Source organism: Oppia nitens, unplaced genomic scaffold (assembly GCF_028296485.1).
Source record: "Oppia nitens isolate AA-2021 unplaced genomic scaffold, nextdenovo-longstitch-racon4-pilon3 scaffold5_pilon_pilon_pilon, whole genome shotgun sequence".
NCBI classification, from domain to species: domain Eukaryota; kingdom Metazoa; phylum Arthropoda; class Arachnida; order Sarcoptiformes; family Oppiidae; genus Oppia; species Oppia nitens.
In genome coordinates this window covers 7,743,770-7,758,887 of record NW_026533243.1, presented here as the reverse complement: position 1 = coordinate 7,758,887, position 15,118 = coordinate 7,743,770, and the positions used below count along the sequence as shown (strand labels likewise).

Genomic DNA, 15,118 nt, shown 5'->3' with positions numbered 1-15,118 from the left:
AAAATAAACCAGAATTATAACAATAATATTTTTTTATACATTACTGTGTAATATAAATATAGATATTTGATTATTTCAATAATTTTTAGAAACAATAAAGCAATGCAATTAGCTAGGTGAAAATGAAACAATTAGATATAAAGTTATAAATTTTGATCAAATAAAAGTAATGATAACTAAAAAATATTTTTTTAATCAATTTTTGTTTTAAAAATTTCAATGAAAATATGAAATAATTAATAACAAAAATTAATTAATATTTTAGTAAAAATTATATAATCTCGAAAAATCTTAGGGGGTACTGGGTGGGAWGTCGATTTTTATTGCATTTTTAAATGGTAATTTTTTCAAAATTTGAAAATCAAAGGGGGTTATTAGAAAATTCCTTAAAAATTCCCAAAGTTACCTAAAATTTACTAAATTTAACTATTTAAACTAATTTTTATCAAATAACTCAACTCAATTAAGTTTTATATATTAAGATTAAAAATAAATTAACATTATATATTTTTTTAATTTTTAGTTTTTTTTATCTAAAAACATGAATATTTACAGAATAATTTATTTATATTATATTAACTATGTAAAAATAAAATTTTATCAATAACATAATTAACAAATTTTTAAACATAAGTTCATTTTAAAAAATTTAATTTACAAATTTTTATTAAAATAATGTTTTATTTAGATTAATTTTAATTTTTTAACTAAATTAACTTAAATTTAAATTTTAACTATTTTATATAATAATTTGATGTAAATAAGTTAGAAATACAATAATAGTAAGTTAACAAATATTAATTAAAATTTTAATTTTTTTGTGGGGTGTCATTTCTCATCCTTAAAAACGGCAATTTTTTTAATTTCCGAAAAAGACTGGGGAGTAAAATCTCCAAAATCTTGGTCGCTGGGGGGGGGAAGCAGGTCATACCCCTTACCCCAGCGCTTAACCCAGATATGGTATACCTGTATATCATAATTATAATTATAAATACCTTATTCTTCAACTTAAGTGCGATCATGTGTTTTGAAGCCAAACATGAATTAAATAATTTATATGTAATAATCGATTCATGATATACTGAGTTTGATATATGAATGATAAATAATAATAAAAAAATAATGTGTAACTAATGAAAAACAGATGAAGAATAAAAGTGTCATCAAATGGACAGCATTTCCGACAAATATGATGAATGCCGTCATCGCTACCAATAAGCCAATTGATAGCCACAGGAGACCCAAAAATTTATGCCAATAGTCGACATTATAATCATTGATCTCATAATGATTCTCATTGTAGACGGCATTCAATTTGTGTAAGATTTGTATGCTTAGGATATTTAAAACATTAAAAAAAATATTTTATTAGATTTAGATATATCGCGAATCGTTGATTCAGTGATTTTAGTTTTAATAAATAATTGTATAATAATAGATAGACTSATCAAATACTATATAACATACCATACATAGTGTTGACAGATGCCCACAAAATCCCATAAGTTTGTTAAAATTAATCTGTATATTATTTTAATAAAAATTAAAAAATATATATATATAATTTTGCATTCATTATGTTTTATAAATAACTATTTAATTCAGATCTCATTATTATTTTTATATCTATAATTGTTTGATAATTTTTATTTGTAAAAATAATATGAAATAGCACAAATTATTTAAAGCATATTTTCAAATTTTATTATGATATTTATTTCCATATTCTTATTAATTTAATGATTACAATATAATTATTTTTATTATTATTAAAATAAAATTGGCAAATTTTATATAATTTTTTTATAAATGTTACATATACAGTATATAAGACATATAAAAATAAAATTGACAAAAATATTTTAATTATTTTTTAAAAATTTATAAATAAGTTAATAAATATTAAAATACACACGTATTATTATTATTATTATTATTATTATTATTATTATATTATCATATAACTTATAAATCACAAAATATTTATATTTATAAGTTTGACAATCAATTTTATAATTCAATATACCGATAAACACATATTGAAATAAAAAATACATTTATTGATATTAAGTTATAAATGTTATGTTATAAATAATATTTAGCAAATATATAGATTTTTTATGCAATAGATATTTATTATAAATACTATTTTGTTAATTCATAAAATAAATTTTTGTTTTCAATTAAAACATAGTTTATAAATAAAAAAATTGTCAATATTTTTATAATTATAAATAAATAGTCAATATTTGATATTTTCATCATTCAATGAAACTAACTTTTCGTTTAGCTTTTGGATACATTGTTCAACACTAAGTTCAGACAACTGGCTCTTAATTATCTCGTGATAGTCATCGTTACCATTGTCTCTATCCATGGCCTTAGCATTACTATTATCAATAGTGCTGTTGTTATCAATGCTGACAGTGACTGTGGTCACTGATAGTTTCGGTATAGGCGCCGATTGGTTGTCACCTAAACTACTATCACATTCGCGGTTATTGTTTTCTATAAGGCATGTGTCGGTAGCAATCAATGGTGATATTGTTGTCGCTGTGGTTGTTATAGTTGAGTCAATAGATTTTGTGTCACATTTGGACACTTCATCGACAGCTATGTTTGTTTCTGATAAGTTATTATCGTTGTTATCGTTGTCTATGTTGTCGTAAGTAAATTGTTTCTGATTAGCCGTCGCTATATGTTTGCACTTTCGGTGGACTTCAGGCGAAGACGCAAAATCACTAGAGTTGTCGTTGAACTGATCGTCACAGAGTTCAGTGGAACTACTGCTGGAACTATTGCTCAGGGATTCATTTTTCACAATTTTGACATCAATATAGATATCATCGACACTGTTCTGTTGCGATGACTCCACACTGTCTTCGCATTGGATCTCATCAAATGAGCTGAGAGTTGGTTCCGACAATTTCCTTTGAAATCTGAGTCGCTTCTTGTCGAGCTTGATCTGTGTCCACGAAAGTGTTTCGCCGACACTTCTCTCCTGGTTATCATTTTTGTCGTTATTTTTCTGTTCATTTGTGCTATTTTTGTGCGAATTTACAGTTAATCTGTTACCGGCCATCAAATCGGCCACAGTATTAGATCGGTTGCGCAATCGTTGACGATTTGGCGACTCGTGGTTGGCTCGGGTGGCCGTCTGCAGTACCGGTGACGGCCGTTTCGGACGACGCGCTATCAACGCTGTCTTACCCAACAACAGGTGATTCATAGTCAGCGGCTCTTTCTTAATGAAAGAGTTGGTGTTTGCCTTCTGGAAGCCCTCTTGAAAAAAGACACAAAGAATAATCAATCATTAATTGATGAATCATTTGATAAGTTATAGTCAAATATACCGGTAATGATGACCTGTGCCTGTCGTTGTCTTTCCTTGAGTTTGGCGTATTGTTTCTTCAACAGTGATATATCTAATGTCATTCTTTGTGTATCGATGTTAGTCGACGACAGGAAATTGTTGGCCACGTTTTGGGCACTTGTCGTCACACTATTGGCTGTCAGTGTTGTGTTCAAAGAGGTCTTCTCTGAATGCGGTGATGGCGTACGGCTCGACTGATCTATAAAAATATGTTAGCAATCGGTTTGAATACAAATTATAGTAAAAATTATATTATTTTTAATATTAAATATTTATATTTCAAATTTAATAAAAAAATTGTAATTATTTTTATATTGAATTTATGTTTTTCTAAATTATTAATTTTACGGTATTTTTTATTTAGTTTATAATATAATTTTTTACCGGTAATAGTTTTTATCAATAAATTAAATAATATTTATTAAATATTTAATTATTTTTTCTACATAATAAAAATATAAATATATGACTCAAATGTAAAAAATTCAATAAAATATTATATCATTATTTTTATTTTTATTGTAGTATTATTATATTATTAATAATGTAATATTTATATTTAATAAAAAATAAAAATAATCTATTTTATGTGATCATTAAACTTAATATATAACTATACTCCACCTATAAAATAAACAAAAACATATAACTGTTTAAATAAAATAAACTATAAAATTGTTACAATTCAATTACATAAATACTTATGAAAGTAACTAACAATGCTAACAATGTAAGTAATTATTAAATTAATTAAAAATTGCTATTTATCTTATTTTAATTAATGGTTAACCAAACTATTAAATAATAATTTAATTTATTATTATTTTCAAATCTCATCTGGTTTTTGCTTAAAATATCATTAAATTTAGAGACAATTTTTTTTATAGTAGTTCTGCTATTAATGAGACAGTATTTAAAACAATAAATTATTTTAGAAATAACTTGGAGTCAAATACTAATGTATTTTTTGTATGTTTTCAATAAATTGTGTTAACATAATATTTAATATAAGATAAAATATTTAAGTATTAAGTAAGAACTGTAAAATATTTTATAAAATTACAAAAACATAAAATAATGTAAAAAAATCGGGTCTTCATGTCATTAATTTGTTAGACAAGTATTATAGATAGTAAAGTCTTAGGTATACTGTAATAGACAAACAAAATATTATTGTTTTAATCGAAAAAAATAATACATAAGTAACAAAAAAAATATTTTTAGTATTTTACAAAATTTATGTAAAATAAATTTATATTTTGAAAGTGACGGAAGTAGAGAATATAAATAAATCCAATAAAAAATATATTTTTAGTATTAAACGATCAATAAATTCAATAATCAAATTTGTCGCACAGAAAAAAATCATATTATAGGCAATCAATACATTAATATATCAAATGTAGAAACGAGAATATTCTGTACACGAATTACACAAAATATATTTTGGTAGTAAAGCTTACCCTTAATTTTATTAGCAGAAAAAGCGTTGTTAATACACCAGTTGGCTAACATCATCTGATCGTCATCCAGGTCTCCATCGTCTTCATCGTCACTATTGAATAGATGGAGACCTTTTTTGATCTTCGAGAGCGCCACCGATGAGGTCAACGGCTGTATGTTATACATATATTTCTCGCGTAATTCGCATAATTGCGGGAAAGGAAAGGGAGCCATTATACATATGGTCTACAAATATATAGATTGAAAAAACAAATTATATGCAGTTTTAAAAAAAATTAATTAAATAATTATCTTTGCTTTTAGTGTTAATGAGTATATATACACTAAATATAGATATCAATTAATTAATCAATTAACATTGTAATGTATACTATTTTAATGTAAAAACTTAGTTTTATTTTTTAAATAAAATTTATAAAAATATATTACCATATATATATATATATATATTTTGAGGCGATAATTAATATATATACAAACATTTTATATAAAATGTACAAAATACAAAATAAATTTTTAATTAATATGTTTGAACTTATAATTAATATCATTTAAAATGCAGTATAATAGTAATAGTAATAGTAATAGTAATAGTAATAGTAATAGTAATAGTAATAGTAATAGTAATAGTAATAGTAATAGTAATAGTAATAGTAATAGTAATAGTAATAGTAATAGTTATAGTTATAGTTATAGTTATAGTTATAGTTATAGTAATAGTAATAGTAATAGTAATAGTAATAGTAATAGTAATAGTAATAGTTATAGTTATAGTTATAGTTATAGTTATAGTAATAGTAATAGTAATAGTAATAGTAATAGTAATAGTAATAGTAATAGTTATAGTTATAGTTATAGTTATAGTAATAGTAATAGTAATAGTAATAGTAATAGTAATAGTAATAGTAATAGTAATAGTAATAGTAATAGTAATAGTAATAGTAATAGTAATAGTAATAGTAATAGTAATAGTAATAGTTATAGTTAGTTATAGTAATAGTAATAGTTATAGTTATAGTTATAGTTATAGTTATAGTTATAGTAATAGTAATAGTAATAGTAATTATTAAATGATATTAATTATAAGTTCAAACATAACATGATATTAATTATAAGTTCAAACATAACATGATATTAATTAAAAATTTATTTCGTGTGTTATTTTATATAAAATATTTGTATATATATTAATCCATTTATCAGTATTTATTTAATTAAGTATTTATATGTTTATTGCCTCCAAACGCCTAGGTCTAATATACAGTATATATATTATTATAATTACTGTCAGTATATATAATTTTTGTAGAAATAAAATTCTTGTAAATGTAATAATACAAACTGTAGATATAACTATTAATTTGTATTTTTAATTATATAAATTGCATTTGAAAAAAAGCTTTTACAATAATTTGCGAGACATTACTTATAGTAATTAATTTTAATTTTTGTTTATAAAAATTACTGCTAATTATAGACGTATATTAAACATTAGTATTTCAAACATGATTTAGACACACAAACACTTATGACAATATAAAATTCTGTACTAAAGTTTAATTAATAATTTAAATAATCGTTATTTTCTATTTTGAATTCATTGTTAATTTTTTTATCATACCTTAACTAATTCATTGGTATCGGTAACACCAAACTCCATCATCTCTCTGGTCAGTACACCCATTATGCTGTAAAATTCATCGGCACTGCTCACAGTCAATATGCGGCTATAAAAAAACAAAACAAAAATAAATTAACCAAAAAACACATCAAATTTAGGAAAACATTATTTACAATTAAGAGACAAAATAATATTTGTGTTGAGGTAATGATAAACAATAATAAAAAACCAATATATAGAGTRTATACTATGTTTTATTTGATGCCTAAAGTCAATAAAGGTATTTTGGGGACTAATTTTGTTGTAATATAGTGTATAATAATAATAATAAAAAACAACCTAAAGAAAATTGGATTTTAATTTTACTGAAATATTTTGATATATTTTTGTACTACTTAAACAAATACTAGAAAAATATATTAAACACATGAGAACAGGTAGATATAGTAATATTATATATATATATATATATATATATATATATATATGTTATAACATACTCAGCCAAACAGTCCCATATAGCCAGTGCTGCTCTAAGTAATACTTCGTTTCCTTCAAGAAATATTAGATCCCATATCCTCAAGACAGACGATTGTGGCAAACAATTGGTAAATAGTGTTAGAAACCATTGCATTGTAAACACGTTGATGAGAGGCGGTTCATAGCTGGCACCGGTAGACTGGTCCTGACCCACGTACTGTAATTTATCCAAATGTTTGGCCAGTGTCGACAGTCTCAGACGCAATAGATCCCGAAAGACGGCCATATCGACCGATAGGCCGCGCAAATTGTTTGCAAAATAGCTTTCGGGCAAAACTCCTTCAATCAAGTATATCATCACCTAATGGATCGATAAKATWTTAATGATATTAATAACATAATAAATAAGTGTTTTTATTAATACAAAATTACAACTACTATACTGTTGGTGACCTTTAAATTTATAACATTATATAACTATGATATATACAATATTGATATATATCTATTTTTTCTATTTATTTTGACAACTTTTATCACGATTTACAGTAAATGGTTTATCAAATATTAAAACTTATATACAGATCTAAACTGTATTTAAACACTTTCATCAAAAATATTACATTTGACTGTTTGTTTAGTCATTTAACGGAGTAAAAGCAAATATTATACATAATTGCATGTAATAGTGTTTACTTTTTATAGTTCACTAAATACTAAATTTAATTTAATTGAAGATTACTTAAAATACACAAAAAAAACTTCTTTTAAAATATTTATATTTTAATAATATTATTTTTTATAATTATAAAAGTAACTAAAAAATTTAATCAATTAGCTTAATTACTACAAATGTTCAATTTTTTTAGGAATATAATAACTATTTATTATCATATAATTAATATGTGCACTAAATATTGGATATAATATACTTTGTAATGTATTGTTATATTAAATTATTAAGTTGTAAATATTTTATGAATATGAAACTCATAGAATATTGTGTGAATTTAATAAAAATTTATGTAAAAATTTTTTCCCATATATTTCTCTATAAAAAAATTGTCTTTAATTCATAATATTATATTACTTCATGTTTTGAATAACAGAATATTCTGATATTTACTGTATAACGTTATGTACATTTAGTATATATATAAATTTACATATAAAGTATATACAGTACACATTTTTGTTTTAAATTTTTGTTTTAATAAGATTTATTAGAGTATACAGCAATAAGTTTATAGTAATATTTAAACTAATAATAATAATAATAATATATGAACAGTAATTATAATTTGCATAAAATGTTAAAAGCGTTTAATTTTTCTAAAATAAATATTTATAGTTCACAAACAATTGTTAACATAAATTATATTAAATCACTGAAATATAAATTAGATGTTAAGTAAAGCAGTAAAATAATATGCATAAAATATACTATAATTTAATAAGCAAATAAAAAATTTATGAATTATACAGTATAAGCCTAAAGTACTGTATACTATACTATACTATAGTGTAAAGTTTARTAATTTAAAAATGGAAATTTAAAATTAGTTTTACTACTCTATCWAAGTAATATAAATTTGAATGTCAATAAAAATCAATTTAACGAAAAATCAGAATAAATCAAATATTTATAAATAGACATATTTTTTAAATGTTTGTAATAAAAAATATCATATTTTATTACCTGRAGATGCAAAAATATATGATAGTATTTTATACAGTCATATACCTGTATATCATATACACTATATATATATTATATTATATGGAAAATTCATTTATTATAAATATATATATTATATATTAATCTTTATTTTTATTAAGAAAGTGAATGATAAAAGAAAAGTACGGAAAATGTTTGCTACAAACGGATCGATTAAACAAACAAATCAAAAAACATTATTAATAATAAATTCAATGCAAATATAAAACACATATTGTATGCTATTTTTTAGCAAAGTTATAGTCATTATTGTTAGACTGACTGTGATTTTTATTGGTATCCGGTGTTTGTTTTATTTTCAATACATTTCTAACAAAAATATTAATCTGTTATATACTGTATAATATTTATAACACTTTAGCAAATGATGAGAGAGAGAGAGAGAGAGAGAGAGAGAGAGAGAGAGAGAGAGAGAGAGAGAGAGAGAGTCATTACCTTAAGTGAGTCGTCGACGTCGCCCTCCATTACCTTCAATATAATAGCGGCCAACATATTAAAGCCCTGACAATAACCAACAGCTGTCCGTCCATTAGTAGTGCAGTTAGTTTTGCGGATGAAATCAATAATAGAAGATAATGTCAAACGTATGGTTAGTTCATTAGTACATCACTTATTTATTATGATTATTATTGTATTATTAATATGGGACTCATGAAAATCATTGTATTTAACGATATGTTTGATTAATATAATAAAAGCTAAAAGTTTATGTCAATCAATGAAATGAAGTTAAAGTGTTTGCTCATTAAATTAGAGACAAATCACTAATTGATTCAAATATATTATTAATTAATAGGATTAAAAACTTATATATTGATAAATTTATAATATTATATGCAAAAATAAAAGACTATATATAAATTATTTAAATAATTTATTTATACACTACTAGAAAATGTATATACAKTACTCAAATTGAATTATTTATAAATTAGTTTGAAAATTACTTTTTAAAAACTAAATAAAAATTAAATTAATCAATATTTTTATCTAAAACACTTAATCTTTTAGTACAAGTAAATGTCTAGAAATTTTGCATAATTATTTTTGAAAAAAATAACTAATTAACATAAATTAACTAAAATTCATTTTTTATTTGAAAGTTACAAAAAAAACAAAACAAAACTAAATCTAAACACTTGTTGATTAATAATTTTGTTATTATTATTGTGAATATACTAATAGCTACTATTATTTTTTATTTCAATAACACTATAATTCAATAAAAAAAATGTCAGTAATAACTAATTGCAAGTTTCTAAATTTAGTTAGTTTTTTGTTTTTGCAATTTAATACTATTATTATTTTTTTAGTTGAAGTAAACAACCTAATAATGTATAACCTTACAATTGTGTACATGTAGTATAGAGTATTTTTTTTAAAAAACTAAAAATAACCATGATAAATTACATTTATTCCAACGGGCATAAGCCAGTAATACTTGTTTGAGGAGCGCCTGGTTCTGGGCTTCTTCACCACTAAATAGACTACAACCCGTRCGATGCAAATCCTTTAATACAATTAATTAGTAAAATATARTAAAATTAAATAAATATTTCAATAAAATAATTATAAAAATAAATTTATAAAAAATAAAAATATCTAATTTTTAMATTTATAGAATGTTAGTATTTTTTAAAAAAACTAMATTATTTTCWRATATTTAATCACAAACTCATTAGTATTAATKAAATTGATATGAATTATGTTATATTATAGCAAACCTTAACAATTTGTACGCCAAGTGTCTCGTCGTCCGGATTTTCTTTTTCGTTGAAACAAAATCTCGAAGTAATCGACCAATTGATTTGTCGGGTCTGTATATGACGGGCCGCTAATGTGATCCACAACTATATAATATAACATCAATTTATATCAAAATTTTGAAAAAATTATTGAAATAAAAATCACTTAAGAGATAGTAAAATAAATTTTGCAGTTAAAACTCAAAAAAAAGTACTGTCAAATAAATTAGATTRACTATTAAATAGTAAAGTATATACAGGATWTAAAATATTTATATATATATATATATATATATATACTACTATTTTGTGTCAATACAATTTTTTWAAAAAGCCGCTAATGTATTTTACAATAAAATTAATATTTATTGTTTAATAAAAATTKAATATATTTTTTGGAAAATTATTATTATTWTAAAYATGATAAAAACTTTATATTCCACTTTYTATATATAATTTATATATATTTGATATATTAATAAATATTTATATACTATATACCTATACAGTATTTTTATTTTATAATAAGCATTTATATTATTGTATAATAACACTACAATATATTAATCGCACAAAATATAAAATTTTAAAAGATTTGTAAAAAATATTTTTGTCTWTATTGAAGTCCAGTTTTTTTTTGGATTAATGCTCAATAAGTGTTTTTATATAATTTTCCATTTTATAAGAAAAGATATTATTAATAAAGATCAAAATTTAATGTATTTTTGCTATGTATTATAGATTAAACATTATAAATATTTCTGAAAATAATAATTGATGTTAGTTTTATTTTAAAAAAGGTTTATTTTTAGTGAGAAATATCGATATAAGTTATAATATTATATATATATATATATATATATCTAAAYATACATCTATATTGCATTAGGACATATAATCATATAATTTATAATATTATAAATGTACATAGATTAGATTTTTAAAATTTAGAGTACTACCTGTATGTTTTTATATATATATATATATATATATACCTAGATTTATAAATACAGTATAATTTATATTAAATTATTTACTACCGATAATAATAAATTCCATTTTGTCTGAATTAAATATTTTTAATATATTAATATATTATTTKATCAAAATTATATAATTCTGTGCTATTTATAGTAAAGTAATTGAATTTTAAATAACTTAAAATAATTTAACATTGAAAATATTATAATAATACAAATACTAAATATTAATCATTTATTTCAAATTGTTTTATATAATATAGAGTATATATTGTAATATACTGAACATTGATTAAATAAATTAATAAAGATTTATCTTAAATTAAGCATTATTATAATTTTATTTAAGTATTATTAAGTAAAATTAAATTTATAAACTTATAAGTTATTTTAGTCATAAATATATTTACAAAAATTATATTCAAAATGGCTATAATTGAATTATATAATTAATTTATACTAATAAATATGTTTATAATATTATTTTATTTGATAATGTTGTCAAGGTTAATAAATAGTTATTAAAATGTACTTATACTATATATAAAAATGTATATTAGTACTATTTATAAATTGKTTAACTTTTTATAGTACAGTATAAACAGAATCATATTGTTTATTTAATATAGTTATCAAATATATTAACTATAAATATTAATATATAAAATTAGATTCCTTTATCTTAATGTTTTTGTACTTTTTTCAAATTATTATTAAAACTATAAAACTATGTTTTTTTAAAAATAAGTCAAATATAATATTTGAAATTAAAACTGACTCAATTCAATAATAATAATTAAAGTTTAACAAACAAATACAATTATGGATTTAATATCATTAATATTAATATTATTTATAACACTTTTACCATTGATATATTTGTGAGTTTTATTTATTATACTAATTAAATTAATCAATGTCAATTATGGAATTTTAATTAATTAATTAATAATATGCTAAATCTTGTTATAGATATACGACAAGAAACTATAGTTATTGGTCTAAGCGGGGTGTGGTTGGCCCCAAACCGATACCATTTTTCGGTAATCTATTGGACTTTTTTCGGACACCTCAACCCTTACAGGAGATTAATTGGATTCGYAAATATGGCAAAGTTTATGGGTATAAATCACTATAAAACAACTGGTTTTTTTAAATAAAAAATTTAATTAATAAATAAATATTTATTTTCATAGCTATTATATGCGTAATGATCCCGTATTGACAATCAGTGACCCGCAGCTCATCAAACAAATACTGGTCAAAGATTTTCATTTGTTTACCGATAGACGAAACATAAGATCCAAACATCCGATAATCAGTAATAATTTGGTCGAAGCTWCCGGTGATCAATGGAAACGGATCCGATCGATAGCCAGTCCGACGTTTACATCGGGAAAGATGAAGAAAATGTATCCTTTGATCAGACAATGTGTCAATGAATTTGTTAAACATTTGGACAGTTATGCTATTAGTAAAAAGTGTTTGAATGTCAAAGATATTTATGGCAATCTGACAATGGATGTGATAGCCATCTGTGCTTTTGCCACAAAGACTAATTCGCTMAAAGAGTTGGACAGTCCGTTCGTACGAAATGCTCGTAAAGTGTTTAACTTAGATATCAAATCTGTAGTGCTTTTTATGGTTATACCGACAAAGGTTTTCCAGTGGTGGCGACGGTTTAAAAATCGTAACGAACATCGAGGCACTGAGTTTTTCATTGAGTCTACTCGTAAACTAATTGCCGATCGGCAAAAAACTGGCCAAAAGTATAACGATTTTCTCCAATTGCTTATCGATGTGGAAAGGGATGACAATAKTAGTGRTAGTAAACATGTTAGAGACGATAGCGATGTCAATGAAGCACATCATGTAAATGAAGGTTAATAATAGCTAACAATGGGATCTATTATCAAATATTTGTATATATTGTTAAYTTATTTATATTGTTTGAATGTCTTAGGCGATGAGGAATTGGATGTCGAAAGAAAGGCATTGAATATAGTGCTGGATAACAAACATTTGACCGAAAATGAGATACTGGCGCAGGCGTTGATTTTTTTCTGGCCGGTTATGAAACCACTGCCTCGACATTRACATTCTGTACGTATGAATTGGCAGTCAATCCCAATATTCAAGAAAAACTTTATGAAGAGATCAACTCTGCTGTCGATTCRGATGGAGAGATCAGTTACGATGAACTGTCACGACTGCCATACTTGGATGCCGTCCTCTCAGAAACACTTAGAAGGCATTCAGTGGCTCAACGTTTAGCTCGACTACCGTCTGTTGACTACAAATTAGGTGACACCGGTATAACCCTCTATAAGGGACAGCAAATAGAAATCCCAGTTCAAGCTATCCATCACTTGGAGGAGTTCTATCCCAATGCACACCAATTCAATCCGGAAAGATTTATGCCCGAMAATCGCCATAAAATCAAATCCTATACATACTTACCGTTTGGTGCCGGTCCTCGCAATTGTATTGGTATGCGATTTGCATTACTCGAGGCTAARCTGGCTTTGGTTCATATTATTAGAAAATACCGATTTGTGAGGACACCCGAAACGGATGTTCCGCTTCAATATAGAAAAGCGTTTCGTTTAGCATCACCTAAACGTGTGTTAGTTGGCATTGAAAAGAGACAATAACCCAAACATATTGCACACACACACACACACACACACACAYACACACACACACACACATACATAACAATTTATAATTACAATAATAATTCAAWCAATTGGTTAATTGTAATGTGTTCATAAAATAGAAATATTTTGCAACTAATTWTTACAATTAATAAAATATACGTAAAGATTATAAGTCAAATTAACTATTAGTATTTCATCATAAATTATAATTATTGATGTATATAATAAATATTCATTAATTTTAATGATCGCATTTAATTAGAAAAAATTGTTTTTAATGTAATTAGTTGACTGTTTATAATTAATTTGCATAGTTTATCAAAATTAATACTTTCAAAAAGTATTGTACTTTATAAGTAATGAAACTTATAAAAATATTTTTATCATATGCTAACAACAATATTGTATCATAATTAGTAAAAAAAGTGATTTAAAATTTTTGCGATAATTGAGAAATGACAACAAKTTTATACATAATAACCGGTAGCTATGCGTTAATAAACAGAYAGTATTTTTTCAGTTAATAAGAAATTAAGTTTCGATTTTTGCTTAATAATGATTAATGATTAGCAATAAAATCTTGTAATCATATAATTATAATTAGAGATTATTATTATACTTTGAATTAGAAATTTATTCAATTAGTCATATTTTGTAATACATATATGATAATAATGAATCAGAGGATTACAATTAATTATAATTATAATAATAAAAATCTATACAATTATCTGTTTAATTCATTAAAGAKATYCGATATCTTACAATAATTGTAAATATAATGTAACAAAAAATATGTAAATATATATATGAAATTTGATATTAATTAATTATATGTCTAATATTTCTTAAAGTTTTTTTTCAAAATGATATATAATTAGATTTGTGTAAATAGGCGATCAAAAATTAATTAYAATTATTTACAAGTAGGCGTATCAATAAACGTGGGCAACTTTTTGAATATACTGAATACTATACAATACTATAATATAAAATACTGTACAATAATCTACTAATTATGAAATATACAATATATTATATGCTTATTGATTATAGT

The 15,118-nt window shown here is 23.1% G+C and overlaps 1 protein-coding gene and 1 pseudogene across 1 annotated transcript in view; one reads left to right on the top strand and one right to left on the bottom strand.

Moving 5' to 3' along the window:
• Nucleotides 1-2,242: 2,242 nt before the first annotated feature.
• LOC128961724 (TBC1 domain family member 30-like) overlaps nucleotides 2,243-15,118 on the bottom strand; it is a 35,258-nt gene continuing 22,382 nt past the window's right edge. The window contains exons 4-11 of the mRNA XM_054307984.1: nucleotides 10,401-10,526; nucleotides 10,087-10,186; nucleotides 9,112-9,194; nucleotides 6,959-7,299; nucleotides 6,459-6,564; nucleotides 4,837-5,062; nucleotides 3,354-3,572; nucleotides 2,243-3,282 (exon numbers count right to left, since the gene is read on the bottom strand). Coding sequence (XP_054163959.1) covers nucleotides 2,243-3,282; nucleotides 3,354-3,572; nucleotides 4,837-5,062; nucleotides 6,459-6,564; nucleotides 6,959-7,299; nucleotides 9,112-9,194; nucleotides 10,087-10,186; nucleotides 10,401-10,526 — 2,241 coding nt within the window. The remainder of the gene's footprint in view (nucleotides 3,283-3,353; nucleotides 3,573-4,836; nucleotides 5,063-6,458; nucleotides 6,565-6,958; nucleotides 7,300-9,111; nucleotides 9,195-10,086; nucleotides 10,187-10,400; nucleotides 10,527-15,118) is intronic.
• LOC128961813 (cytochrome P450 3A8-like) lies at nucleotides 12,153-14,087 on the top strand (annotated as a pseudogene).